Genomic DNA, 25,068 nt, shown 5'->3' on the forward strand with positions numbered 1-25,068 from the left:
GAAACATTTTCTCACATTAATAATAAAACAGAGATGTAGACACTGAGCTCCTCGGGTATACAGTTGTTCTGTAAGGGTATTGTCATAAGGATAAGCAAAGCACTGAGGCAGAACTACCGCACAACAATAATCATTTATATTACAGGTGTAGGCTGACAAATATCCACGTGATTTAAAGAGAAAAAGACCATAATACATCAGCCAAGGACTGCAGCCCCAGAGGAAGAGACACTCACAATATAATACATTGATAGGTATACTTCATTGATCCTGCAGGGGAAATTGTTAAAAAGAATTGACCCCGACGTGATTTGAACACTCAACTTTCTGATTGGAATCTGCTGTGCTACCGTTGCACCACAAGGCCATGTTGTAAGAATGAGAACACTCAATAAACACAATTTATTTTAACTTAACTAACATGAGAATGTTTGTGAGGAAGATGACTGCAGCGCTTGTATCAACAGGTTAGAGGTAACCCATGGCTTAACGTGAAAGCCATCGGAAATGAGTTTATTCCTTATGTCCCACATGCTCAGGCATAAGTTGTGGCTTTATGTCTTTATTTACACAACAGTCATCATTACCGTGCTACCATTGCTGTTTATAATATAACAATAACTTTAAAACCATTTAAACTAGACTTAATTTAATAATCTTTTTACATATGTGGTGGTGATTTCCTTTGACCATGCACAATTTCAGCGAACCATATTTGGTTTTCTGATACCTCAATCCTGCAGACATGTACACGACAGTAGAGCTATTCAGCACTAAGATAAATTACAACACCTACAAAACATGTGCACTCAGTAGTTTTGCATAGTGCTCTGGATGGTTTTGTCTGAGATAAACGTTCATTTTTCCTTCAACTCTCTGATCTCCAGTGAGGCCTGTGAAGAAGAAGAAGAAGAAGAAGAGGAAGGCATCACACCACAGATAGGGAAACTGAAATTGAACATACTACATGGAAGTGAAGGTTGATCAACACCCGTATTTCTTCAGTTCTAGGGTAGATTGAAAGCTTTGAGCTCACCCAACTGTTGAGCCGTTTTTCGGATCTTCTCCACTGCACACTGGACATCTTCTCCCTCTGGTATAAGGACCTCTATCTCTCCCACATGATAGCCAAAGTCAGCTTTGTCCAGATCTATCTGCACGCCCTGTTCCTGTAAAGTGAATGACTGCCGCTCTGTTGTGAACTCTGCAAAGCATACCAGATTTAATTTGCTCAGCCAAGGCTCATCTTCCTGTGAGAAGGCTGATTCTATCTCTCCGTGTTCACAATTGTCTTTTATCACCGCTTCCACTCTCAGGTGAATTTCAGGCAGATTGGTTATCTCCTTGTAACGAGTACACAGTGCTGCTGCTTGAGACTGTTCTCCACTCAGCTCCTCTGTCCCGCTGACTGTAGTTGTTGGGCACTTGAGCTCCCAGCATCCTTTACGTTTACGCAGCCACATGTCTCTCAAAGTCAGGTCAAACATGGGGGTGTCGAAATACTGATCGTGAAACTCATGCTGGCCAATGCAAACAGCTGAAGAGAAGAAGTGGGATGGAGATGGATCATTTTTAAATCATATATATATATATAAAAAACACTAACAAGGCCAACAGATAATTAGACATAATCATTATTAACAAGAGACAGATGGCCAATGTCGCTTTAGTTACACAACAACCACAGCAATTACTGTTAATAAATGTTGGAAAGGCCTTTCGGCGACCATTTACAAGTTGTTGTGGATCACGGTATCAGCTAAATGCCTCAGTTCTAAATGTGTAAATGTGTGACAGACAAAATTAAACACACACCCCCGATCTCCTCCAGTGTTTTCAGGGTGTCAGCACTGCATACAAATTTTCTTTCCACTTCGACACTCATCTGAAATCACAGATATGATCAACGTGGTCAACATGGCTGATACACAAAATTACTGGGCAGCTGATATAATGAGGATTGCAATAACAGGGTCTTTTCAGTGGAGAAAAGGCATAAACTAGCTGCAGTATAAATAATAATAATAATTTAATACAGGCCTACTATGTTTTAAAACTATATAAAAACATATTTTACTCCCTCAATCAGGTTTGAAGCTAACATGGGTTGACATAACTTGGTTCCTTGTTTACGCTGTTATCTTACCATATTTGGAAATTAGGTGCTGCCCCTAAATCTGCACGTAAAGACATTTTTGCAGCATTTAAGTTTAGTCATTCATTTTTACATACCCTTAAGACACTTCCTGCACATTAATGCACCAGTAATAACAAAGCTAGGACTAATATGTTGCACCTAATAATAGAATTCTGTGGCCAACATCGATTAGATGTAGTTTAGATCTCATATTCTCGTTTTCTCTGGTTATCTGTAGTCATAAAGTTATAAATACACTTTTTACTGTGGGACAGCAGGATCTCAAAATACTAGGATTTTTAAATTGAGGTTGGCTGGGCTTTTACACAGTCTTATTGTGAAGCTTATTACTGCAAGCTGTCTGTAAGGTGTCCAAAACTAAACTGCTAATATTACACTAATAATATCACATTAAAACTGTGCAGCTCTGGGCTGCATTTAAACCTGCAGTCTATCGCACCTGTCTCCTTATCAGTCGAGTCTTTCAGCCGTCCACGAACTTCAAATCACAATCAGCAAATTGAAACATAGACTATTAAAGAATCTTTATAAACCAAACAAACTGTATATTCACACACCGTAACACGTCGTCCTCAAATCCAAATAATTCGGCATTAAAATCTGAGCGACAGATCAACCCGTGCGTCCTCAACACGTAAGCGAAGTTTATTTTTGCACAGGCGCAGTCAGGACACCTATCAGCGTATTCAAGAGGATCACTTCCGGTCCCGGTTACGCAGGAGCGTACAGATGGTGCAGCTTTAATCCGCTCTGCTTCATAAATATTTATTCCACATTGTGGACTGTTGATGTGCGCCACACCTTTCACTTGATTGAAAATATGTCATAATTCTTGCGCAGCGAGCGGAGTGAAAGCTTCGCCGTCACATCTCTATTATTCAGCTTTAATTAACTCGTCACGCTCTTTGTGACAATCCAAGTTGGCAGAATGGGGACTCATTTATTATTCACCTTTAATGTGAAAATTAAAAAACATTAAGGGGGGAATTCCGTGGAATATTCCTTTAATCCATCCATTTTGCATTGTTTTTTTCCCCTGTAACATAATTATATCTTCCAAAAAAAAATAAATAAAAAAATCAGCATGCACTAATAATCTGTAATATCTGCGGGGTTACATAAGGGATTTGATAGCCGTGTCTGTCCCTTATGAATGTCAGCAATCAGCCTTGGGGGGAGCTGTGGTCTGTTTACTAGAGGGAAGGGGAAGAGGGGAAGGAGAGAGGGATAGGGCGAATGAAGGGAGGGGGAGAACAGGAGAGAGAGAGAGCGAGAGAGAGAGAGAGAGAGAGAGGGAGGGAGGGCAGGCAAGAAAACTTTTCACTTCTGAGGAGCTACAGAGGAAGCGTGTGTGTGTGTGTGCGTGCTGGAGCGGCGACCATGCAGGTAAAAACGCATTAGCTAATTGCTCTGAACTTAATTAAACGTCATTCGCGATCGGTTAATTGTGCTGATTTGAGCGGGGAGAGTGGCCTGCGACTGATAGAGGATCGAGCAAACGACGGATTGTGCCTTATACTAATCCGATCCCTTATAGAAATCCAACATTAAATCCCAAACTTTTTCTGCCTCTCGTCTCTCTTTCTCGCCTGTTCTCCCTACACCACCCCCATCGTCGAGGCGACCGCGGCGCACGTACTTCGCTTCAAGTAGCTTTTTTAGCGTTTAATTCTTTCGCCAATTACGGCTCGAAGCTGTTAAAATGATAGTTTAAATGGACATGTGTTGCACCGTAAGTGTTTTTAAGGTATGGATTTGAGCGCTAGGACGCGTCAAAAAGGGGGTCTTGCTGGGCGGCGAGGAAGGAGGAGGGGGGGTGCGAGTGTTTCTAACACATCTGTAAACGGAGCCCACGTTCATTAATTAAATGGCTTTAGTCCGGCTAGGCCTCAATTTGAGCTGTTGAGCAGCAGGCGGCGGGCGGTGCAACCCTAGATGCCCGATTGGCAGCCCACAATCAGAGGGGTAAGGAAACAACTCGAGGCCGAGGTTTTTTTTTGTGATCCGAAGCCGAGTGAGAGTATTTTCTATCCTGGGTGAACTCAGTCGGTGTATTGAAGCTGCAGTTCCCACCTGGCCCAGGCAGAGTTTGTAGGGAGTGGAGACTAGCCAGTTGGACACAGTTTGAGGAGCGGTTAATTATCCCTGCCTGCTAACAGGCTAGCTAGCAAAGTGACACGACTGTTAATAGCCGAACCCCTTTTGTTTATTAATTTGATGATAGCCCAGCCCTAGCTGAGAGTCTGAAACGAGATTATGCTGACGCCTGCCCCTGTCTTTTCCAGTTTCGGAGAAGTGTGATTATCACTGCGGGGATATTTTCAGTAAACTAACAGCTAACCAGCATTTCCAGAAACACCAGTGTAATGCGACGTTACAGGGGGGCTTCACAACCTAGCTTGCTAGCTAATTGATTCGTCTCTGGTCGGCATAGCTAATTAGACTGCTCATTAATTAGCCAACTATGAACACGAACACGTCGGTCTGGTTATATCTTGGCTTTTAATTACAAAAACTCGTGACGGGTCGCCTTTGGACATGATATACTATGCAGATATAGACTCGTCGAAATATTATCTGGTCATATAACCTTGCTAGCTTGCTAATTGGCATGACGAGGAAGTGAGGATGGTAGCTGTGTTGGTATTTCTCCTCATGGACATGAATAGCTGCCTTTGCTGCATCTTTGATTATGAATGCTGGCAGAATGCTGCAAGTGTGTTTGGGTTTTCTTTAAGCTGCATGGTAGTCAGTGTTTTGATCGAGTAATGTAATATTATGGCCACATGTTCCACGTATCTGGAACATTTGGCGTTTGCAATAACAGTATAGTCATTGTGTTTTGTCAGACAGTGCATGCTATGATGTGATTTACTTAGTATTAGTATGATTTTTTTAATACAAATTGAAATCTGTATGCTGGGCACATGTGGCGTCAGATCAGTTTTTATTAAAGCAGACTGAATCCAAAGAGGTATAAAACAATTAGTCCTTTATCTAGCAGCCACTTGGAGGTTTATGATCTACTATAAGCATTTCATAGATACACAAAAGTGCTATTTAAACATTGTGTAAGTCGATATCATCACTGCAGACAAAGTAGGTGAACCCTCTTTGTGGAGTGTGGTCAGTGTTGAAAACAAAGCTGGTGTCAAAACTCCAAAGACCTGAAAGATCTGTTTACAACCTATTTATTTGTATTTAGTATTTGTATTGTATGTAATAAGATGTGGATTCTCTAACATTTATTTCTCTTTTTTAAAGGAGGAGTCTGGAGAGACAGTGTGCAGTGAAAAGAATGAGGCGCCGGACTGGTTTTGCCCCCTGTGTCAAAGAGGGCAACCAGACAGATCTTCCCTCTCTCTACATCTCACCAGGCAACACAGTGTTCTTCCATCGTGTGTCGACAGACTTTTGGACATTGTAAGTGTGGCATGCCAATATGGCCAACGTTTGTAATTTGTGGATTCTTGGTGTTAAATGAGGCCACTTGTTGCTGGCTGATATGAAAAATTTAGACTCGATAAATTCATTTCAGTACCAGTGAAGGTGTTTTTTTATTTTTATTCTTGAGACTGTTTGAGGGAGCAGATGTATGATAGAGCTGATACAACATGCTGCAGTGTAATTATGTGTCAAAGCAAGAGGAGAAGTATCACGTGTCAAGCTGATGAATGACAAAAACAGGAAAGCTTCTTAAGTAAAGAGGAAGACCGGTTGCAAGTTCATTTTTAATTTTATATATGTATCTTAAAACATACTTTACAGAGTCGTTGTTGATTTGTTAGCTGTCTGGGTGGCATCCAGTAGATAAGGGATACCCTTTGTTAATTCCACAGTTTGGTCAGTTAACAATGAAACAACTTATGCATTTTTCCCACTTTATTCAAAGTATTTTACTAGCTAATGACATGACTAGTTTATTAACATTATATGTTGATGCCTGAGTCAACAGTTAAACCTGTAAATACATTTTTATCAAAATAACCTGTACATGATAAGATTGTTTACATATAATCAAAAGAATAATTAATTTCTACATAACCTGCTAATGCATTTAAAAGTCAAGACATTTGGATTGGGGCTGTTTTTATGTTTTCATGCCTTGTCTTTCCAGTCAGAACACATATTTCAATAGTTTGAATATCCCATTGTTTGGATTAGCCAGTTACAAAGTATGTCTCTCTGAAAGTATTTGTTTAGACACCAAATCTGAAAACACGGTTAAGCACCTCAGTGAACAAGCTGTCGTATACTGTTAGGACATAGCGGGAATTTTAATTGCGAATGAATTGATCAAAAGACGTCCTAATTTATGCCTTTAGGGTAATTTGCAAATTAAAGGCTTGCCAGGCTTGCTATGTGTAATACAACCACACATCACTGAGTCACGCCCAAATGTTGTCTCACTCAAAAGCTACATTATAGCACTCAGCTCCTCTAAAAGGAGCTGTTGCACAGCAAGTTTGCGTTGGGAATGTGCTCTGACTCTCTCTTTCTCTTTTAATAGGCTGTTCCAAAGGAGGCTGCCAGTGGAGAAGAGGACAAAGAGGCCCAAAATTCTTCAGGTGAAAGAGTGTATACTTTTAAAAAAACATCACGTAATTAAACACTGTAATAAGTGACAGTGGATTTTTCATTTGTATCGTAAAAATACTGATTATATATAATAATCGGTGAAGTTTAGGCAGCCAAATGTGACTTATTGATGGGTTTTTATGATGTGTATATATTTGTGGTGCTAAAAAAGTGTAGTATCTTTATTAATACTTTGTAAGGACAAAAGTCATTAACTAGGATTGAGGTTTAGGGTGGAATTAAAGAATGTGGGCTTGTATAAAAATTGCAAATGTACACTTAAGTCATCAGTTACATCTCCATCAACAGTGCATAAAATATGTACATGTGTTCATCTTATCAGATGCTGAATCTTCACAACTGAAGCTCGCTGAAGACGTCGGTTCAGACGCCTGCCAATCTAGTGAGAGTTCAGACACTACCCAGACGCTTGGAGACAAAGAGATGGAGGAAGAGAAAATAATGGAACAGGAGGGAGGTGAGGCTGAGACGGAGCCAGAAGAGGAGGGAAATCCACTTGCAGGAGCCAAACAGCAAAATGCAACTGAAAACACAGAAATCCCAGACGCCAGTGAAAAGTTGGTTGGTAAAAATGGTGTGCCAGCTGAAAATAACACCCGGTCATTCAAATGCAATGCCTGCTTGGAAAGTTTTCCCAGCAGAACTGCCTTGAGTGTTCATTACAACTCTGCGTCCCACATCCAGAGAATGACAACAGGCTCTGCAAAACAAGGTGTGGAAACTAATCCCCAGACTCCCTCAGTTCCAGTCCTGTCTCGGCCATATATATCAAACAAACCCTACCAGTGCGCTGTATGTCGAGTCTCTTACAATCACGCCATCACCCTCGAGAGCCATATGAAATCTGTCTTGCACCAGACCCGCAGCCGAAACGCTAACAGTGCAGCAGCTACAGCTGGTTTGCGAGCTAGTGCCACCAGTGCTCCAAATACCGTAGTCACCACATCAGTAAGTGGAACAAGTCAGTTGGTTACTTCCCCTAACTGTGCTGCTCCAGGGACATTGATGGTGACTACTGCAAAAGAAGGAGAACAGATTACAACTTCACAAGTGGCTCCCTCCCTTCTCACCTCCCCTGTGGCCTCAGCTCAGGCAGTTTCAGCCTTTCTCACCCTCCTCACATCGAGTCCCAATACCCTCTCACACTCCCTCCTTCCCTCCCTGTTCGCAGCTGGTGCTGCTCCTGGTGCCACTGCACCTCAGCTTGTGCCTCAGCCTCAAATGGTCATGCCCTTGATCTTGAATGGGCTCCAAGCCCAAACTCAGCAGCACCAAGAGAACCAGCAAGGCCAGCTCCTTACCCAGTGTGTGCCATTTGTAGGCCTCAGCGCAGCCCAGCAAGCCCTCCTAACCCAAAGACTTAACAGCTTACAGAACCCGTGGCCCTCTGCAGGAGTCCCAACAAACATACAGCCCTGTCCAGAAGAGCAAAAGCAGACTATAAAGTGTGAGAAACAAGAAAGGCAGGACAAGGATGAGACGGTGGAAGAGAAGGTTTCAGACCAGATCAAAGACAATAACTGTATTACAGAGAAACCTAAGGAGGAAAATGGTAAAGAGTTTGCACAGTGTCCTAATATAGCAAGCAGAGAGAAGGTTGAGAATAATGAAGACAGTGGGAAGGCACATGGCGATAGCACAACAGATGGGGACATCTCAACTAATCAGTCGCACCTGGAAGGTGATAAAGCAGCTAGCCTGAATCTCTCCCCAACAGGCACAGAGAAGAGCCTCCGCAATAACAACCTTTCGCCTTCTGCATCTGTGCCCAGCAACTCAAGCCTCAGTCCTGTAAATTTACACCTTACACTCAGCCCTGACTCTACTCCTCAAAAATCACAATCGGGCTCAAGCCCGTGTGGCTCTCTTGGCACCCCAAAATCCAGCCCAAGTACAAATGCCTTAACTAGCAGCCAAACTCGTCTCCATTGCAGTACAATGGGATCTGTTTATCCAAACCTTCCAGTGCTGTCAGAGTTCCAGTCAGAGGTTCTCTGGGCATTCTTTGAGTCACGAAGTGAGGCGGATGCAGCAAGTCCTCCCCGTGAGGACTGTGAAGCACTGGGCAGGGAGGTGGGTCTTTCTGAAGAAGAGGTACGTCGGTGGCTTACCCAAGCCCGAAACGCTAAACGGAGACAGAGAGTGACAGAGTTGGAACATCTGGCAGGATTTACAAGGCATAGCCAATGTTCTGATAATGATTTTGATGATGAGGAAAGCTCACTGATTATAGCAGAAGGTGATGATGACATTGGTGCTTCAGGAAGCCAGGCAATAGATTTGTCTAGTACAAGAGGGAAACGTAAACAGAGAGATTCAGGAAGAGAGGGTCAGGGAGATTCCTGTCTCACATCTGACTCGGAAAATGAGGTGTACACATCTGTCATTGTTTCTGATGAAGAAAGTCAGAGTGGGTCTTTTAGAGAGGGCCCAGAAAGCCCTGCTAAAGATGAAGCACAGCGGGAGGTCCACAGTGATAAGGGGTCGGTTGGAGGAAAGGTTTTGCGCTCTACAACTGTGTTTCTCTCGGATGCAGAGGAGGAGTACGAAGATGAGGAGGGCGGAGGGGGTCAGAGGGCTAAGAGGAAGAAAACAAAAGGGGAGTTTGAACGCGAAGAGGTGGAGGTGAAAAAGGAGAGACTAGACCCAGATGTGGACTTGGAATTGGAGGCCCAAGGGGATCCTCCAAGTTCGCTGTCCCATGCTGAAATACCAACAGGTGCTCTTCACTCACTGCCCTTGTCCCTCGCTTCCTTTTCGCCTCAGTTTCTTAGCCCCTATGTTCTTTCTCTTACCCCTTCATTGATTGATGGGAACAAAGTACCTGTCTTTTCCAACCCACCAACCATCACACGTTTCTCCAGCTCTCTCCTCTCGCAGTCTCTCTCCTCCCATAATCAAATGTCTCACTACCTGTCTAATGGGGATGACTGTGAGTCTGCTCTGGACCTCAGTATAGGGAAAAACAACTCAAAATCAGCTTCTTCCTCTTCCTCTCTGGCTGAGAAAATTGCAGCACAGAAGGGACAGTTACTGGATGGACTTGGCCTGAGACCCACATCTAAAGGTCTGGTAGTGGTCCAGGTCAAGCCAGAGTCTGTTTCTACAGTGCCCTCTTCCAACAGCAGTATGAGTCTGGTTAACTGCAGTAATATGACAAAGTCCAGCATTTACATGAGGGCAGCAGAGAAAATGAATGCCACACTATTGGAAAGGGAGCAAGAAAAAGAGAGGGAGAAGGAAAAAGAGAGGGAGCAGCAGCAGAGGAAGTCCAAAGGAAAAAGGTATCGGGATATGCGCCGTTCAAGGACCATAATTCAAGCTGAACAACTTGACATTCTATATGGCTGCTATTTCAAAGACCCAAATCCTGGGAAACATGAGTTTGAACAGATTGCAGAGTGGGTCCACCTTCCAAAGAAGGTTGTTCAGATTTGGTTCCAGAACATGAGAGCGAGGGAAAGGAAAGGCGAGGTCCGATTCATCAGCGATGGCACCTTGGCAGCAGTTGGCAAGCCTCTCATCAAGTTTACTTGGCCTCTTTCCAAACCCATATTCTCCAACAAGCCTGCAAACAATACAGGGTCCATTACAACTACTCCAATTGTGCGCACCCTCATGAAGACGGAGCGGGAGCCTGTAAAGGAGCTGGGCAAACCAGTCGTGTTGAAAAAAGTAACCCCCATTCCCATAAAGCCCAAGGAGGTCGTTTCCTCCACCACAGTATCTCCTGTGAGCAGCAGTGCTTCTGCAGTGCCAAAGACCAAGCTCGAAACCACCAGCAACGTCACAATGGTTAAAGTTGCACCCAAAGTCAATACCCCTGTCCTCTTGTCACCGCCCAAGGAGCTTATTCCTATTGCGCCACGGCCGACCCAGAAAAGAAAGCTAGAAGAGGAGAGCGAGGAAGAAAAGACTGATGAGGAGAAAGACAGTGAAAACGAACTGGGTCCCGGACCAGGGACCACTAACCGCATGGTGCCGAAGCTGCCCACAACTCCCATCAACAACAGGCCCACTGCCACAACACTGGTGCCTCAAAAACAGAATGGGCTGAACTACTGGACGTCCAAAGTCCCCATTAAGATCAACACTCTATCTAGAGAACAACTGGCTCTTCCCACACACGCACACCCTCGTACGATCCCTCCTCCTCCAACCCCCAGCATCGCACCAGTAAGCCCCAACACCCCAAGCTCTGCCAAAGTGGCCAACCCCTCCACCCCAGTTGTAGCTAAATCAAGTCCAACAGAAAGCAGCTTTCTGTCTCACTCATCCAGCCGCAGGCCACGCACTCACCTGTCGTGCCTACAGCTGTCCATCCTGCAGTCGTGTTATGAGACCTGCGCCCACCCCAACGCCATGGAGTGTGAGGCAGTTGGCACTGAGCTCAATTTGCCGCTGAAGGTGGTGCAAATTTGGTTCCAGAACACGAGAGCCAAGGAGAAGCGCTGGAGGCTACAGCAAGAGAAAATGGTGAGTTGGCAACTGCAAATTTAATTCATGTTACATTTATTTATAAACACAAACTTTTTGTAGACAGAATTAATGATTATGCAAAGTAGGCAATTCAAAACAAAAAAGAGCTTAGTTATATGATTGAATAAAAGTCATTTTAATATTTTTGCACATAGCATGCCATATTATACAGCCTAGAAAAACAATTCAAAACCTTCAAATGGAAAGCAGTTAGACTATATGACTGTCTGTGAAGTTTGTATTCAGCTTGTGCATTTTTCATTTTCATAGAAATAACAGCCTGAATGTATCTATTATCTAAATATAACAATTCACAAGTTGCAATATTAATCATTTACCTCTTCCACTCTCACTTTCCATCCTCAGTCTCCAGGTGGGAAGGTGGATGTGAGTTCAGGGAGCTACCTGCAGTACAACGCTCTCAAAGCCAATCGTCCCATCTTACCCAAACCTGTTCAGCTAACGGTTACTGAGCCTCCAGCTTCTCCCGTGGCCGGCCAGCCAGTGCCAAAGGAGACCCTGACAGGCCGCTGTGATGCCTGCAATGTCTCGTTTGAATCCAGGGCTGCAGCGAGAGCCCATGTGTTCTCCCCACGTCACCTGGCAACCCTGAGAACCACTAACTTTGGCCAGCCAACCCCACTTGTCAACAAGAACGGAACCAGTAACAGCGGACCTGGCAGCACTGTGCCGGGCTCGCAGGTGTCTCTTTCCACTACTGTAACCAGCTCTAGCGACAGTTCTGGAGCGGAGATGGTTATTGAGTTTCCTCAAACAACGGCCACCAGCAACAGTTAAAGACTCAGATCAGGATTGGTCTGCACACTGACTATCGTTGGACCCATTTGGGCTCCTCAGATTTTAATAAACAAATTTGAGCACTAATCCTCAAAAGCTAATATTCCTTAGTTTTTGACATTGGCTCCCCCTGCACCCGCTTTCCTACGCTCAAAACTTCACTGACTTGATATCCGTTAATCTTAAAGAGTTCACCTGGAATTCAGTACAACAGCAGACTCTTTCCATGCTGCTTGTCACGTTATCAGTTCCTTTCTGATAAGTGAAACCTTCTCAAGTTTCCCCTCAGTCTTCGCACACTTTATCCATACATTTTCGGTCCTAACCCTGTGGTTGCGTATAAACATACTTCTATGTCCTTCCTAAAATTTGTAAAAGGCACTCAACTTGCCACGCTTGAGCTGTTCTCCCCTGAAAACTGATGCAAGTGTTTCCTTTTTTGGCAGTGGCCACCGTGTGCCCGGAAACACTTTTTTGGGATAATAACATGAAATACATAATAACTCGCAGTTTGCTCCTGTGGAATTTTTTTCTTATGCCTACTTTCACTTCTAGGGCAACGATTGCTTGGATACAATATGACGGACTGAACTTTTGGGAGAGGAAGAACTGGTATTAACCTTTTATTTGCTACGGAAGTGTGATCTGAAGAGTGTTGTCTACTTATTTGGGATATAACAGAGGTACTTTAGAGAGAATAGGGTGGTTGAATCTTCCCCATTTACATGTTCATAGATTTCATGACAATCCAAAACGAGAGGCTGAGAAAAAGTAGAATCTTTGGCATACCGCACTTTGACACATTTTACATTGTTTGAAATGTTTTTACGCATTCTAATGCAGGTGTGCTTTTATGGAAAGATACACTAATGCATGCTGGATGCCTTAATATAAACCACATTAAATAAATTGATTTTTTTTTTTCTTATTTTTTTTGCTAATCAAATATGACATGCTATAGGTGTGAGCATAATATTGTGCAAAATTCTGAGTATATTAATTAAGAAGAGCTTTGTTCCAAAATGGTTTCACAGCATTTTTCGGGGGGGAGGAAAATCAAGTGAATGTCACAATTTAATATCGAAAATGCATTCAATCCCGCCTGTAAAATTGTCAGCATTCTTTTGGCCAAGGACTGTATTTACCAGCTGTCTTGCTTTTACATCAGACTTGTTTCACTTTCCTCCCAAACATGTGTCTCATTTTGGAAATAGCTCTTCTTTAGAATTATGACAGCCTTAAGAGGAAACACCACCAGGTATATAAATTCAAACCCAGGTCATTCTATAATAATGGTTATATCAAGCTCAGAGGGTCTGACTACTTACCTAAAATTCCAGTTTTCTTTGCCATAAATATTATGTACTTTGTGTTACTTAAATTTATACAAAGGACATTTTATGTAGGTCAAAACCTGTAGAAATTTAATAACAAGGCTTAGAATGGGCTGTTTCCTCTACCTGTTTTCCCCTCTTTTTTTTTTTGTTCCATTTTAAAGCAGACTTGGTGATTCTGGTAATGTATGTGCTGTGAAATGAGATCTTATATCTGGAAACCATGACAAGGGAGACAGTTGGGTATTACCTGTATCCTTAAGGGACTAATGGATACTCAAATCTAGGAAGCAAATTAGGAAACATTAATATGTTGACTGAGAGCTAATAAGATGGTGCTGTGTTGAAGGACACATAACATACTAAAGATGTTTTCCTTCAATTTAAGTTGTATATTAATGTTGCTATTGATAGTTTTAACAAAATGCAAAACTAAAACATGAACTTTTTGTAAAGAAATATATTAAAAATAACTGATATTCCAAAGTAATCCTCCCTTTGCTTTCTGTCATTCAAAAAACCAAAAAGCAATCTTTAGGTTGACAGAGAGCAGGAGAGGTGTTCGTTAAATGCAAACTGTAAAGGACATCCCACGGCTTGACACTTGCACTAGTCCACAATTTTTTGCACAAGCTACAGACATTTCAGATGAACACAGCCATTACCACAACATTAAGAGTCACTCGGTGTGGTTTTGAAACGAGGAGAATAATATTGTGAGTAATAATTTGTACTCCTGTTAGAAACTGTATCTTGTGTGTAAAGCAAGGACTGGAGTGCTTGAACCTCAAGACTGGGATTACATACACACACATGCACACACACACACACACAGACACACTCACAGACACACACAGACACGGTGTTGCACTGTCCAAACTAGATACATTTTTATGGAGATCTGCTTTTTATTCTCTTATGTTTCATTGTCACTTTGATTATCACTATTGTTATAACTGTACTACTACTTATACAATTTATTATTACTACTCATCACTGTTTTTGATTATGATTGATCCATAATGGTTTTAAATGCCACCTCTCTGCTCAAAGAGTATGGTATTCCTATGAATAATGAACAATAATAGTGGCAGTGTTGTTATGAATTGTTAGATTTTTGATTAAGCTTATTTTTTCCCTCCTCACTTGTACCTGCCTTTTTTGTGTTTGGTCTCCATTATGCTTTCTTTGATATACAGAAAAAGAAATAAAATCGGTTGAACAACAGTTTATGTCTGTCTTGATTGCTGAGGCATTTGATTTGCACTAAGATTTAAATTGGATCATCCGAGGTCTCACCTGAGTGAGTGCCAATAAATTGAAACAAAGGTCACTAAGGTCACACTGGGGAGACAATTTATGACAGACTCAGATATGCCTGGAATTAATTCGCTTGAACGACTGGCATTGCCAGTCTTCTTATAACCGATAAGGCTGTGATTGACACACATCTCATCCAATAGAAGATACACATGCGATTTAGGAACCGGAACGTCCGGCTCGACTGTCCAATAGGAGCGCAGCAGACGTCAAAGAGGTTTGTCTAGAATCCTCCGCTGACCAATAGAATTGAGAGTTTTCCGCCCGCAGTGATACATGGCTCCGCCCCTGGCTTCCATTTCTGAACTGGAGGGACGCCGCCGCTCTCGCGTAGAGTCCTCGCCTTTTTTATACACACGTTTAAGTAAATAAACTAGATTCTCTGTCGTAAATTAGGACCAGTGCCTAAAGGTAGCGGGTGAAACAACAGTCCCTGGTCATAGGCGTATGGTATTTGAGTAGTGGCTAGAACTGAAGCTAGCATTTTATTCCCTATTTTAACTTTACTAAGCGGCGTTTTCCGCCGTTTTTTTTTCTTTTCGCCGCCCCGCTCACTCTACCCCCTTGTGTGTGAGTAGGGGCCTGCAACGTTGGTTTGGCCACGAGGTACGTCGGTACAGCTGGAACAGCGCGATGGCGGAGTTCGGTAACGGACTAACGGAGGAATCCCTACTAGATTCAGACCCCGGACATCCCGAGCTGGAAGACCCGGGTGTGGGTGACGAAGAACCGGGGTTAGAAGAGGGAGAGGCCGCAATTGAAGACCCGGTAAGTGAAGGGCATTGTTTCAGCATTTAGAGTCCACGTGAATACTAAGACGCGTTATGATTAAATTAGTGTAGTTAGTGATATCAAGCCACTAGTATGTTGATTTTTTTTCTTCCATACACAAATCTTGGGTCACATGCCGTGTGCGTTACTGCGATTGCCAGGTCGATACTATCCGCCATTGTGGTTCACGCAGTGCAGTAGAAATGGGTGGTGACATGCGTGTTGTCGGCAGCCATCTTGGCGCAACAGCGACGCCAGTTTCTCTGCGCCAGGGAGCAGCTCGAGCCGTTGAGGGGGTGGGGGATCCTTGTCGCAAAAAAATGCGAGACGGGGATGCAGGAGACAGTTAGGGGCGAGGGTAGGACAGGCCGCCTCCATTAGCCGCCGCTGTGCGACGCTACCTCCTTAAGAAGGCCACCTGCTAACGGTAATGGCATCTTTTTTTTTATACCATTTCCTTTATCCTTACCCTGGCTGCTGTCGCATTTTAAGCGCCCGGTGTGTGTGTGTGTGTGTGTGTGCACACATGCAAATGACCGTTGGGCAGCAGGCTAACGTTAGCTTATTGCAACCAACAGCATCAAGTGCAGCATTCAAAATGACCCAGCGAACCTGTCGATTTTAATCACTAGTCACGAGATTAAATACGGAATTTGCATCTTAAGCGATTGTGATCAACTATTAGCCTGCCAAGCTGTATTTACTGCCCTGTAAGAGCAGAACGTTAACCGGCTAACAAGCTAGTAGATTTTTAACAAAGCTGGGGTGGAGGTGGCAGACGTGCCCGTGACCATCTCTGTCGTTTTATTTTGGACGACAGTGGGTCGGAACGTCCATCAGTCTGGCACACGGTTGCTCGTATCCAGTATGATGGATGAAGATGCACAATCTGGGGGGGGTTTGACGGCCCGGTTTTCACTTGCATGGCTTGCACACTTGCACACTTGTACATGTATATTCTCCGGTAATGTCTGCACATCATATCCAGGTGGGATTTAAAGTGGTCGGCCAGTGAGAGCGCGATTTATAACGCTGAGGAAGAGGGCTGCGGTATTTGAGGGGCTGGGTTTGCATCCTTCACTATTTTTTGCTAGAGCAAGGAGAATGGGAGAAGGGAGGGGAGTGAAAGAGCTTGCACTGAATATGCGACAAAATTGAGAGCCCACAACGTGTCAATGCTGGATGGATGATTTCACGTCCTTGTCATGTATGATCTCCGTGTGATTGCAGTTAAATATTGTTGATATGTGATGTGTAAAATTAGCCAGAACAAGGCTACATGATGGTTTCATCACGTGCTGTGTGTCACTGTGCAGTTGATGAGAGGAATATGGTCCTGTCTGTGGCACTGCACTCCAGTTGTACATGGAGCTTTTACAAATCCGGTCAGCATAGCCCTGGATAGAGGAGCTGGAGTGACTCCCACTGTGCTGCAGTGCACCACTGTCAGACAGGAAGGTCCGCTCCCATGTGAGGACACAGACATCCCATTGTTTTAGATAGAATATAAAAAAAAATGGTAGTATTTAGTGTTTTTTTTGCTTCAGATTTTTCGTCTGGATTTGCATGTGAATTAAGAGTTGTGAAAAATCAATCATCATCTTACTAATGCAAGTGTCTTTTGTCAGGTGCATAGGACTAAAATGGCCTCCTCAAAATGACCTGATCTGACATCAGGAATTACTTCATATGCAACATTTGTGTTCTGTTGGAGCATGTTTTTATTTTACATGGTTCAGGTTTAATGTGTCTTCACAGATGTATATTAGTCACTCGATGGTATCCGTTATGTTTTAAATAGCAGCCTGGTGATGCTCTTTAATGGCTTAAATATCAGCTTTCAAGTTGTAGGAGGCAGTTGCTGCCAAGTTGAAGCCAGATTGTAAAAAACACTGTAAATGTTGGATGACTGTACTTGGTAGTAAAGTATCAGGATGGATGTATTGTCAGTTTGAGGCAGAAAAGCACATCATTACACACAACTTTAGCATATCTGTGCCACTGTACCATCATCCTAGCATGTAGCTGTTGATTGCATTTGTATGGCTAGCTTTTGTAGTCGGCCAGCTTGTGTCATTTACATCGTACGGTTATGTCACTGGACTGACAGCTCTAATGGAAGATGTGTGTGTGTGCATTTTGCAGGAGCTGGAGGCAATCAAAGCTCGGGTGAGAGAAATGGAGGAAGAAGCAGAGAAGCTGAAGGAGCTACAGAACGAGGTGGAGAAACAGATGAATCTCAGCCCCCCACCAGGTGTGTTTTGTATTTCCTTTTTGTTTTTTTTTTTAAATCTCCAGTGGACCAGTTCCTTCTCCTATCTGTCCCCATTTTCCATTTACTGCCAATTATCCTGTAGAGAGAGAGAATAATAAAACCTAAAACAGTCTAGTTGTCTGCATTTTGTGTTTGATTTGGAAAATCTATTCACCACTATTACTGTCTGTGACCTTTAACTATGTTTGAAATGTGCATAAAGTATGGATTCAGTTCAGTAGGTCATTTCAACATTGACATATCGAATTATTAGAATAAAACATCCAAGCCGTGTCCTCATATGCATTTTATTGTTGTTAGTATGTCATCAGGCCACTTAATTTAAAATTTAGTGTAAGTCTAGAACAATTATCTATTTGCTCATGTACTCTTGTTGTCTTGTACCCTTTCTTCCCTTTGTGTAGTTGGCCCTGTCATCATGTCCATCGAAGAAAAGATGGAAGCAGATGGCAGATCTATTTATGTCGGAAATGTGAGTAACTGTCTCTTTGTCTCACACAGATGCTATTTTGGCCACATTATGTCTCTATTCTCGTTGCAGTATTTGAAATGACAAAGTCAAATTATTAACAAACGTTTGGCCACAACCAGAATCATAACATGAACACTGCCTGTGTGAATGTGACCTTTTCTATTGATTAAAGTGTGTGGTGTGATCCAGGACAGTATCTGCCTCATGCTTTTGCTCTGCATTATAACAAATATTTGATTATATTTGGGCCCTTAGCACTTGTTAGTTTCTCTAACAGGATTTGGTGTTTGGTGCGTTCTCTTTGCTGCTCTGCTATAAAGCTGTGAACAAGTCGGGCACCCAGGCAACACTTGTTTTATTGCAGTGTCTCCAATATCAGCCCGGAGCCCTGTTAAATTCAGTCTTTTTGTAGCCCTGACTTCTCGTGTCCCTGTCACACCAAGCTTTTACAATTGCTGGTTATAGGCAGATTGAATTCTCTACTGTTTTCTCTTTGTTATTTTTTTGCTCGTCACTAAGAACATGTTTCTTGAACTTAAATTTTTAGGGTCGCTTTAGACCTAGTTTAGTAACAGAGCTTAAATATAGCCAGTTCATGTTCATGATCAATCGCTTCCTTTTTTTTTAAACATGTTGAAGTATTGGTGATGCAGCTCTCCTGATGTGTTGCCTTCTGTGCTTTATGTCTTCAGGTGGATTATGGTGCCACAGCAGAGGAGCTTGAGGCTCACTTTCATGGCTGCGGTTCAGTAAACAGAGTCACAATCCTATGTGACAAATACACAGGGCATCCTAAGGGGTAATGACCAACACTGGACTCTGAATTATCACTCTGTCGATGGCTAAATTAAACTATGAAGATGTTTCACTTGAGCTGAATATCATTTGTTTAAGAACTCAATGCTCAGTGTTGTCTCATCATTTTTAGTCCTTTTCCTTTGAGATCCTGCTGTTGATGATTTAGAATACCTGACATGAAGACACATCAGCTCCTTAACTGCATTCCAGTAGTTTTTGTAGCATTTGTGTGCATCTTTGTTTATGATTGTGTTTTATTGCAGGTTTGCCTATATTGAGTTTGCAGACAAAGAGTCTGTTAGGACAGCCATGGCCTTGGATGAGTCTCTTTTCAGAGGAAGGCAGATAAAGGTAACAGTTTTTTCCTGATGTAGTCTGTGTAATGTGTTGCATATCTGAGTGATTTTCACGGTAAGACCTGAAAGTTTTGTAGGGCATGTAAAGTGACACCATTGTGTCAGACAGGCAGCAAGCAGACACAAGATTATCCTTTGTGATGAGAAACTGGCTAAATTGTTATGAACTGTCCATATGAGGTTACTGGGTGTAGTTACAAAATAATTGTGTCAAATAATAAGACGTACATTTTTATTCTAATTCGAAAAGATCCGGTAATGGTCTGAGTTTGGTTGACGATGTAACTGTTGTTCCTAGGTGGGCGCTAAGAGAACAAACAGACCGGGTATCAGCACCACAGACCGCGGCTTCCCACGAGCTCGGTTCCGATCACGGGGAGGAAACTTCTCATCACGTGCACGATACTACAGTGGCTACACACCCCCTAGAGGCAGAGGACGGGCCTTCAGGTGAGCTCACGCCGGGACATTTCACTTTTGACACCTGGGGAGAACACATTAATCTGCATGCACTGCGTTCCTGTCACCGTCTACACTGAAAGGAGAGACAAGATAGACTATCATCAGCCAGGGTTAGAAGCTGCTGTTACAGAACAGAATTATGTAGTGTATTATAAAAGAAAACTCAAGACTGTGGATGATTTGGTTAGTGGAATTTTTTACTAATAAACTAAATTATAAAAGTGATGATCAGTCCAGTTGACAGTGTTGCTCTGGATGGGTTTAACATAGGGAAAATTAAGGACACATCTTTTTGTAAAGGTGTGGTGTAGTTTTGGTGTCTATAGACTGTTTATAACTATGTGTAAAGTGTCTATGACGAAGAATTATTTCAAGTCAATGTGGGAGACTAACCGTCGCCATGTTGGCAGTGTCATAGTCTGCCTAAACTCCCAGATAAAAGCGTAGAGGTGGAGTGTGAGTGTCTTATGATAAACTATGCAATACTGAGAGCATTAATATCATATTTCATCATGGTATTAACCGTGATGTTTTTGTCATGGTTCCTCAGCAGTTTACATGACTTAGTATCATTGGATTAGGTCAGGGGGTTTGGTATTAGACTGTAATAGGAATACAGGTACACATCACATTGGTTGTGGGGGGTCATTGCATGCTACTTCACACATGACTATTCCAGTGGAGGCAAATAAGACTCGGTGCACATCTGCTTATTCTTCCCAGGCTGCACTCTGTATAAATAGGAGCTGTGTTTGGGTCGTTGCATTTCAATTCCTGCACACTTAAAGCAACAAAAAAGAGCTGCATAGCTGCAGCGGATTGGTATTGAGGATTGGGCTGCGTGATGATCGCTTTACGTTTTGCTTGTCGCTCCATTTCAACAATAGTATGGTCAAAACCCTGCTGTAACTGATGTGGTAGACAAGAGAAAAAGCCTGGTGTGCACTGGGGTTCTGGTGTCTCTCCTCGTCCCGAGTTTGCGAAACTGGACAGTTGTCACAAGGATGGGTTTCACTTCAGAGCTCTGCGTTTGGGCCTTGTGAGTTAGTTGTGCTATTTCTGCTGCAAGGCCAACAAGTTGCTTGTTATACTAAAGATGCAATGTTTCCTTTAATCGGATAAGCTGAGGAGAGTAAGTTCTTTTTGTAATTAGCAGTATCACTTGCTGTCCTTTATCTAAAACCATGGCTAGTCTTTGTAGCCTTTCTCGCTCATAGACCCACAGTGGAGCTCTATCTGTGGAATCATCTTTTTTTTTTGTCTCTTGGGACTACAAAAGGAGGTGGTGTGCCAAACACATTGATCAGCATGCCAGTTTTCTCACACATGGACTGAGATTTAAGATGGAGAGATTCTGATTTGATTGCCCCTGCAAAGCATCTGGAGCCTTCAGGCCTTAGCTATTGCTTAATACTTAATGTTTAACAAAGGACATGTTCCAGAGGAGAGATGCTGTAACAGTGAGTCAGGTTGCCAAGTTCTTCTAACAAACTCTTATCCAGTCAGTTTTATCACATATGTCTTGTTTCATTTTTGCCCTTACTCTTGGCTTGAGGATTTGTACAATGAATCCCAATTCTAGCAGTACATCTCATTCCTTTGTGTGAGAAAGTGTCTGAACCTCAAGGTCAGAATCTCTCTAATCAGTCTGTGTACTCACTGGAGCCACTCCCACACATACCAAGAAACCCTAACCCTGCCAGTTCACTCACTGGGATTTGGCCCATGTTGCAGGACAAGGCACACAAAGACTAGAGGAGAAGCTGAGAGGGTTTTATGATTACTTTAAGTATCAGTAGGTTGTAGTTCGCTAATCATGTGGTAAAAGTGATTGGGGACTTTTTATATTATATTATATTATTAATATTGTGACTGATGTGATTGTACTCCATCATAAAACACACTCTTGGGTAGTACCGATAACAGCATAGTGTATCTTAAGTGATCCAGCAGCCTTGGTTTAATATGTAACCACCCACAGGGAATAGCATGCAGGATTGTTCCATTTGAACTGGCCTTGATGAATTTTTTTTTAGAGGAGAGCAGAGGAGCTGTCTGGTTGCTACATCAGGAATTCATCACTAGTCTTTAGGAGTGTGCTGCTGTAGGAGAGAATCGGGCAGAGGTCTGAACCAGATGACACGTTGCACTGGTGCCTTGTCTTGTGGTGAAATGTCCATGGTGAACAAAAGTTTGCATTCCGTTCAAAATCTTTGCGTTGGCCCATCATCAGCTTGGGAAGATTTCAGCACTTTGTTATGGAAAACGCTGTGATCTGTGCTGCCTGATTATCTTGAATGAAGTTTCTCTGTATGCTGAAGTAAAGCCAGTATCTAGTAGTTCTGAATTACAACATTGTGGAATTTGTCTAGCATTGCCAAATGTGGCCTGCTTACATCCATTAACATCATTCTTCTTGTCATCTTCCTAAGTTGATGCGGTGAAAAGCCAAGATTTTGATGTTGGCCAGGAGATGCACACGCAGTATTCATGATGTGGATGAATCTTTGTTTCTTTATGTGCTTTTATGTCGTTGCATGTACATGAACTCCCCCTCATACAATACATACACACCTTCCAGCTTTACAGCGTTCACTTCCAGAAACGAGGGTTCATTACTGCAGCCTGACCTCAGCATCTATGAACCACTGGACTTACAGTGACCTTAATTGTGTTTGTTGCCACTAGTTGCTGTGTGTATGTGAGGAACAAGTGATCATGTGTGAGAGGCCTGCTGCTACCTGGCTTTTGTGTGTGTGTGTGTATGAGTGTGTATTAATGTGTGAGTCACGCCCCCCCTAAATTGTGTAATGTGTGTTTTTTTATGTACGTATGTGCACTGTGTCTTGCTATGGGGGTATATGTGTGGTGCTGTTTGTCCTCAAGGTTTTTCCCCACAGTGACCCCAGAGGCGGCTCTCGCAGAGAGAGACAGAGAGAGAGAGAAAGAGGGAGAGAGAGTGCCTTTGCTGTCCCCTCACACCCACACGCTTAATCATTTTACCCAGTTATCTGGAAATTAAACACTTTTTCCTCTCCTGACAAAGCTGCTTTCAGCTTCTTTCACCACTGTAGTCTATTCTTCCAGATTGATTTATTGTAATACAACACATTCAAAGGCACAATACCTTTAAAATGGTATGTCTACTGATTTGTGACCACTGTCCTAAACATTGTTTTTCGTTTTTGTATATATATATATATATACACATACAGTTCCTCCCCGCCCGCCCTTCCGTACAGTTCACGTCTAGGATTGAAATTCAAACCCTTTCTCTGCCCACGACGACACACACACACATATCTCTATTTTATCACACCAGGAAATTGGTGTCCGTCTTAAGCCAAACAGAAAAAAACTCACCCTCTTTTTCTCTCTCTTTTCCAGGGGCCGAGGGCGAACAACATCGTGGTATTCCCCTTACTAAACACCCTCCCCAATACTCCCTTAACCTTCTCCCCATCTCTGTTCTCATAAAAAACACACACACACACACACACACACACACGCACAATGAAAGAAAGCCCTCCCCTGTCCCAACAATAAAAGAAGAGAACCCCAGAAGAGAGAAAAAAAAAAGACAAAAGGATAAAAAAACTACTCCTGGACAGAGAGACTGACTGGCCGCAGTGTGAGATTGTGTGTGAGCGTGCGTGTGCAGAGGTTGATGCGGTCACCCCTGGTAAGGTATACGGCCATTAATGGGGGGCGGGGAGGTGGTTGGGGGGGGGGGGGTAAGATAACAGGTTTTTTTTGTTTTTTGTTGGGTTTGGAGGGGGAGGGAAGAGGGGGGGAGTTATTAAAAAAAAAAAAAAGTGAGAAGATGGTATCTCAGGCTGCAGATGTGTCTCCTTTGGTCTGGTTGTGACCTCCTGCTTTCACACCATCACCAACAGAGCCCACCCACTCACCCTCCACCACCACCAAAAAGGGAAGGGGGGGGACAAAAAAAAAACAACAAAAAAAAAAAAACAGGGCGGGCAGCAGGAAGAAAAAAAAATACTGTTCATTTTTGTTTTATGTAACGTGAAAGTTCCACTAGCTATGTTGTGTTGAGTTTGTGGTTTGGAGTATATCATTACTTCCCCACCCCCTCTCAACCCCCTTTTGTGTCTGCTGTTCTCCGCCCCTCTTACCTCTACACCAACCCTGCATTTTATTGCTTTGGCTCATCACATTGTGGATTATTTACTGTCTGCTGATCTCTGGACAGTGATGGACCTTAGTGAAGTTGTACATATTTTTTTCATCTGGTGGGTGGGGCGATCTGTTTCTGCCATGTCCCCACTGCTTGTTCATCCTCCTCACCTCCAACTCAGGCATGGCTGTAGCTTTTTTTTTATTATTATTTTTGACAGACATCAGTTTGTTTTTATTTTTTGTGCAGTCCCTCCTCCATCCTCCCCTCCACCTGTTTTGTTTCCCTTCCCCTCCCGCCCCTCTGTGGACTTTGTCTCCCGTCTCCCCCCCTCCCCCTTCCTCCTCCCTCCTCTCTCTGTATATTAGACCACTTCTTGTCGTTTCAGGTTTCAGGACCAGTGGAGGCTGACAACCCCTCCCCAGGTGGCGCCGGCCCCCCCCACTGTCTCCGCAGCATCTCTCTCTCTCTCTGCTCCCGCTATGCACACTCACCCCATCCTGTCAGTGTGGGGGGGCGGGGGAGGGGGACAGGGCGACCACAGGCCCGCTGCGGGGGGCATTTACTACAACAGCAAACGCTGATGATGCTTTTAGATCTTTTCACACTTCAAATCACACACACACACACACACACACACGTCGTCAAAAAAAACACACCTGTTCAACATACACCACAGCACACTGCAGTACAGACGGCACTTAACAGGCAGCCAACCCAACACATGATTTATATACGGAGAGCTGAAGCCGACATAGCGGAGTGGCAGGGAGGCAAGTTTGCGTGAGAGTGAGGAAGGCAGGACCAGAGACGAGGGTGTTTTTTTGAGGTGTACAGTGCGGACCTTAAGGTGCCCCCTTTCTCTGACGATGCGCAGTGCAGTCACGGCTTGTCTGAGGAGGGCTGACAAGCTAACAGCATTGATTAATTAATTGAAAAGAGTGGGCTGGAGCTGTTATTTTAGGGTGGGAGGGGAGAAAAGGGTGGGGTTTGTGTGACTTTTTTTTTTCTTTTTGAAAAGAGGGAGTGGGTTTGAACAAATGTTTTGCTTTTTTTTATTTTTAACCCATGAGTCTGTAATTAGGGAAAAAAAAAATAAAGACATTGT

At 43.2% G+C, this 25,068-nt stretch overlaps 3 protein-coding genes across 6 annotated transcripts; 2 read left to right on the plus strand and 1 right to left on the minus strand.

The window, feature by feature from the left end:
* Positions 1-114: 114 nt before the first annotated feature.
* thtpa (thiamine triphosphatase) lies at positions 115-2,808 on the minus strand. The gene is made up of 4 exons (XM_028432775.1): positions 2,716-2,808; positions 1,816-1,885; positions 1,037-1,537; positions 115-893 (listed from the first exon to the last, which is right to left on the minus strand). Exons 2-4 carry the CDS (start codon positions 1,883-1,885, stop codon positions 793-795), a joined length of 672 nt encoding a protein of 223 aa, XP_028288576.1. The 5' UTR covers positions 2,716-2,808; the 3' UTR covers positions 115-792.
* A 648-nt stretch (positions 2,809-3,456) lies between these two features.
* zfhx2 (zinc finger homeobox 2) lies at positions 3,457-14,532 on the plus strand. Of its 2 annotated transcripts, none has more exons than XM_028432708.1 (5): positions 3,457-3,544; positions 5,423-5,581; positions 6,669-6,726; positions 7,080-11,233; positions 11,603-14,532. In XM_028432708.1, the coding sequence occupies exons 1-5, from the start codon at positions 3,539-3,541 to the stop codon at positions 12,032-12,034; spliced, it is 4,809 nt and encodes a 1,602-aa protein (XP_028288509.1). In that variant the 5' UTR covers positions 3,457-3,538; the 3' UTR covers positions 12,035-14,532. The 2 variants fall into 2 exon arrangements, with proteins under 2 accessions (XP_028288509.1, XP_028288508.1); XM_028432707.1 differs by lacking the exon at positions 3,457-3,544 and adding an exon at positions 4,030-4,123.
* Positions 14,533-14,978: 446 nt separating this feature from the next.
* On the plus strand, positions 14,979-24,605 carry pabpn1 (poly(A) binding protein, nuclear 1). 3 transcript variants are annotated; one of them, XM_028432771.1, is made up of 7 exons: positions 14,979-15,456; positions 17,605-17,713; positions 18,139-18,206; positions 18,899-19,005; positions 19,268-19,355; positions 19,659-19,810; positions 24,349-24,605. In XM_028432771.1, the coding sequence occupies exons 1-7, from the start codon at positions 15,322-15,324 to the stop codon at positions 24,542-24,544; spliced, it is 855 nt and encodes a 284-aa protein (XP_028288572.1). In that variant the 5' UTR covers positions 14,979-15,321; the 3' UTR covers positions 24,545-24,605. The 3 variants fall into 3 exon arrangements, with proteins under 3 accessions (XP_028288572.1, XP_028288573.1, XP_028288574.1); XM_028432772.1 differs by lacking the exon at positions 24,349-24,605 and adding an exon at positions 23,210-23,401; XM_028432773.1 differs by lacking the exon at positions 14,979-15,456 and adding an exon at positions 15,755-15,886.
* Positions 24,606-25,068: the final 463 nt, after the last annotated feature.

Source organism: Parambassis ranga, chromosome 20, assembly GCF_900634625.1.
Source record: "Parambassis ranga chromosome 20, fParRan2.1, whole genome shotgun sequence".
Taxonomy (NCBI): domain Eukaryota; kingdom Metazoa; phylum Chordata; class Actinopteri; family Ambassidae; genus Parambassis; species Parambassis ranga.

What these genes read in the sequence shown, in the direction of transcription:
- zfhx2 (XM_028432707.1), top strand. Translation starts at nt 4,094, where the DNA reads ATGCCCGATTGGCAGCCCACAATCAGAGGG. An exon ending in GGCAGCCCACAATCAGAGGG is followed by an intron (nt 4,124 to 5,422) that starts GTAAGGAAACAA and finishes TCTTTTTTAAAG; the next exon opens with GAGGAGTCTGGAGAGACAGT. An exon ending in TCGACAGACTTTTGGACATT is followed by an intron (nt 5,582 to 6,668) that starts GTAAGTGTGGCA and finishes CTCTTTTAATAG; the next exon opens with GCTGTTCCAAAGGAGGCTGC.
- thtpa (XM_028432775.1), bottom strand. Translation starts at nt 1,885, where the DNA reads ATGAGTGTCGAAGTGGAAAGAAAATTTGTATGCAGTGCTGACACCCTG. An exon ending in AACACTGGAGGAGATCGGGG is followed by an intron (nt 1,538 to 1,815) that starts GTGTGTGTTTAA and finishes TCTTCTCTTCAG; the next exon opens with CTGTTTGCATTGGCCAGCAT. An exon ending in AAAAACGGCTCAACAGTTGG is followed by an intron (nt 894 to 1,036) that starts GTGAGCTCAAAG and finishes TCTTCTTCACAG; the next exon opens with GCCTCACTGGAGATCAGAGA.
- pabpn1 (XM_028432771.1), top strand. Translation starts at nt 15,322, where the DNA reads ATGGCGGAGTTCGGTAACGGACTAACGGAGGAATCCCTACTAGATTCA. An exon ending in GAATCTCAGCCCCCCACCAG is followed by an intron (nt 17,714 to 18,138) that starts GTGTGTTTTGTA and finishes CCCTTTGTGTAG; the next exon opens with TTGGCCCTGTCATCATGTCC. An exon ending in GGCAGAGGACGGGCCTTCAG is followed by an intron (nt 19,811 to 24,348) that starts GTGAGCTCACGC and finishes TTGTCGTTTCAG; the next exon opens with GTTTCAGGACCAGTGGAGGC.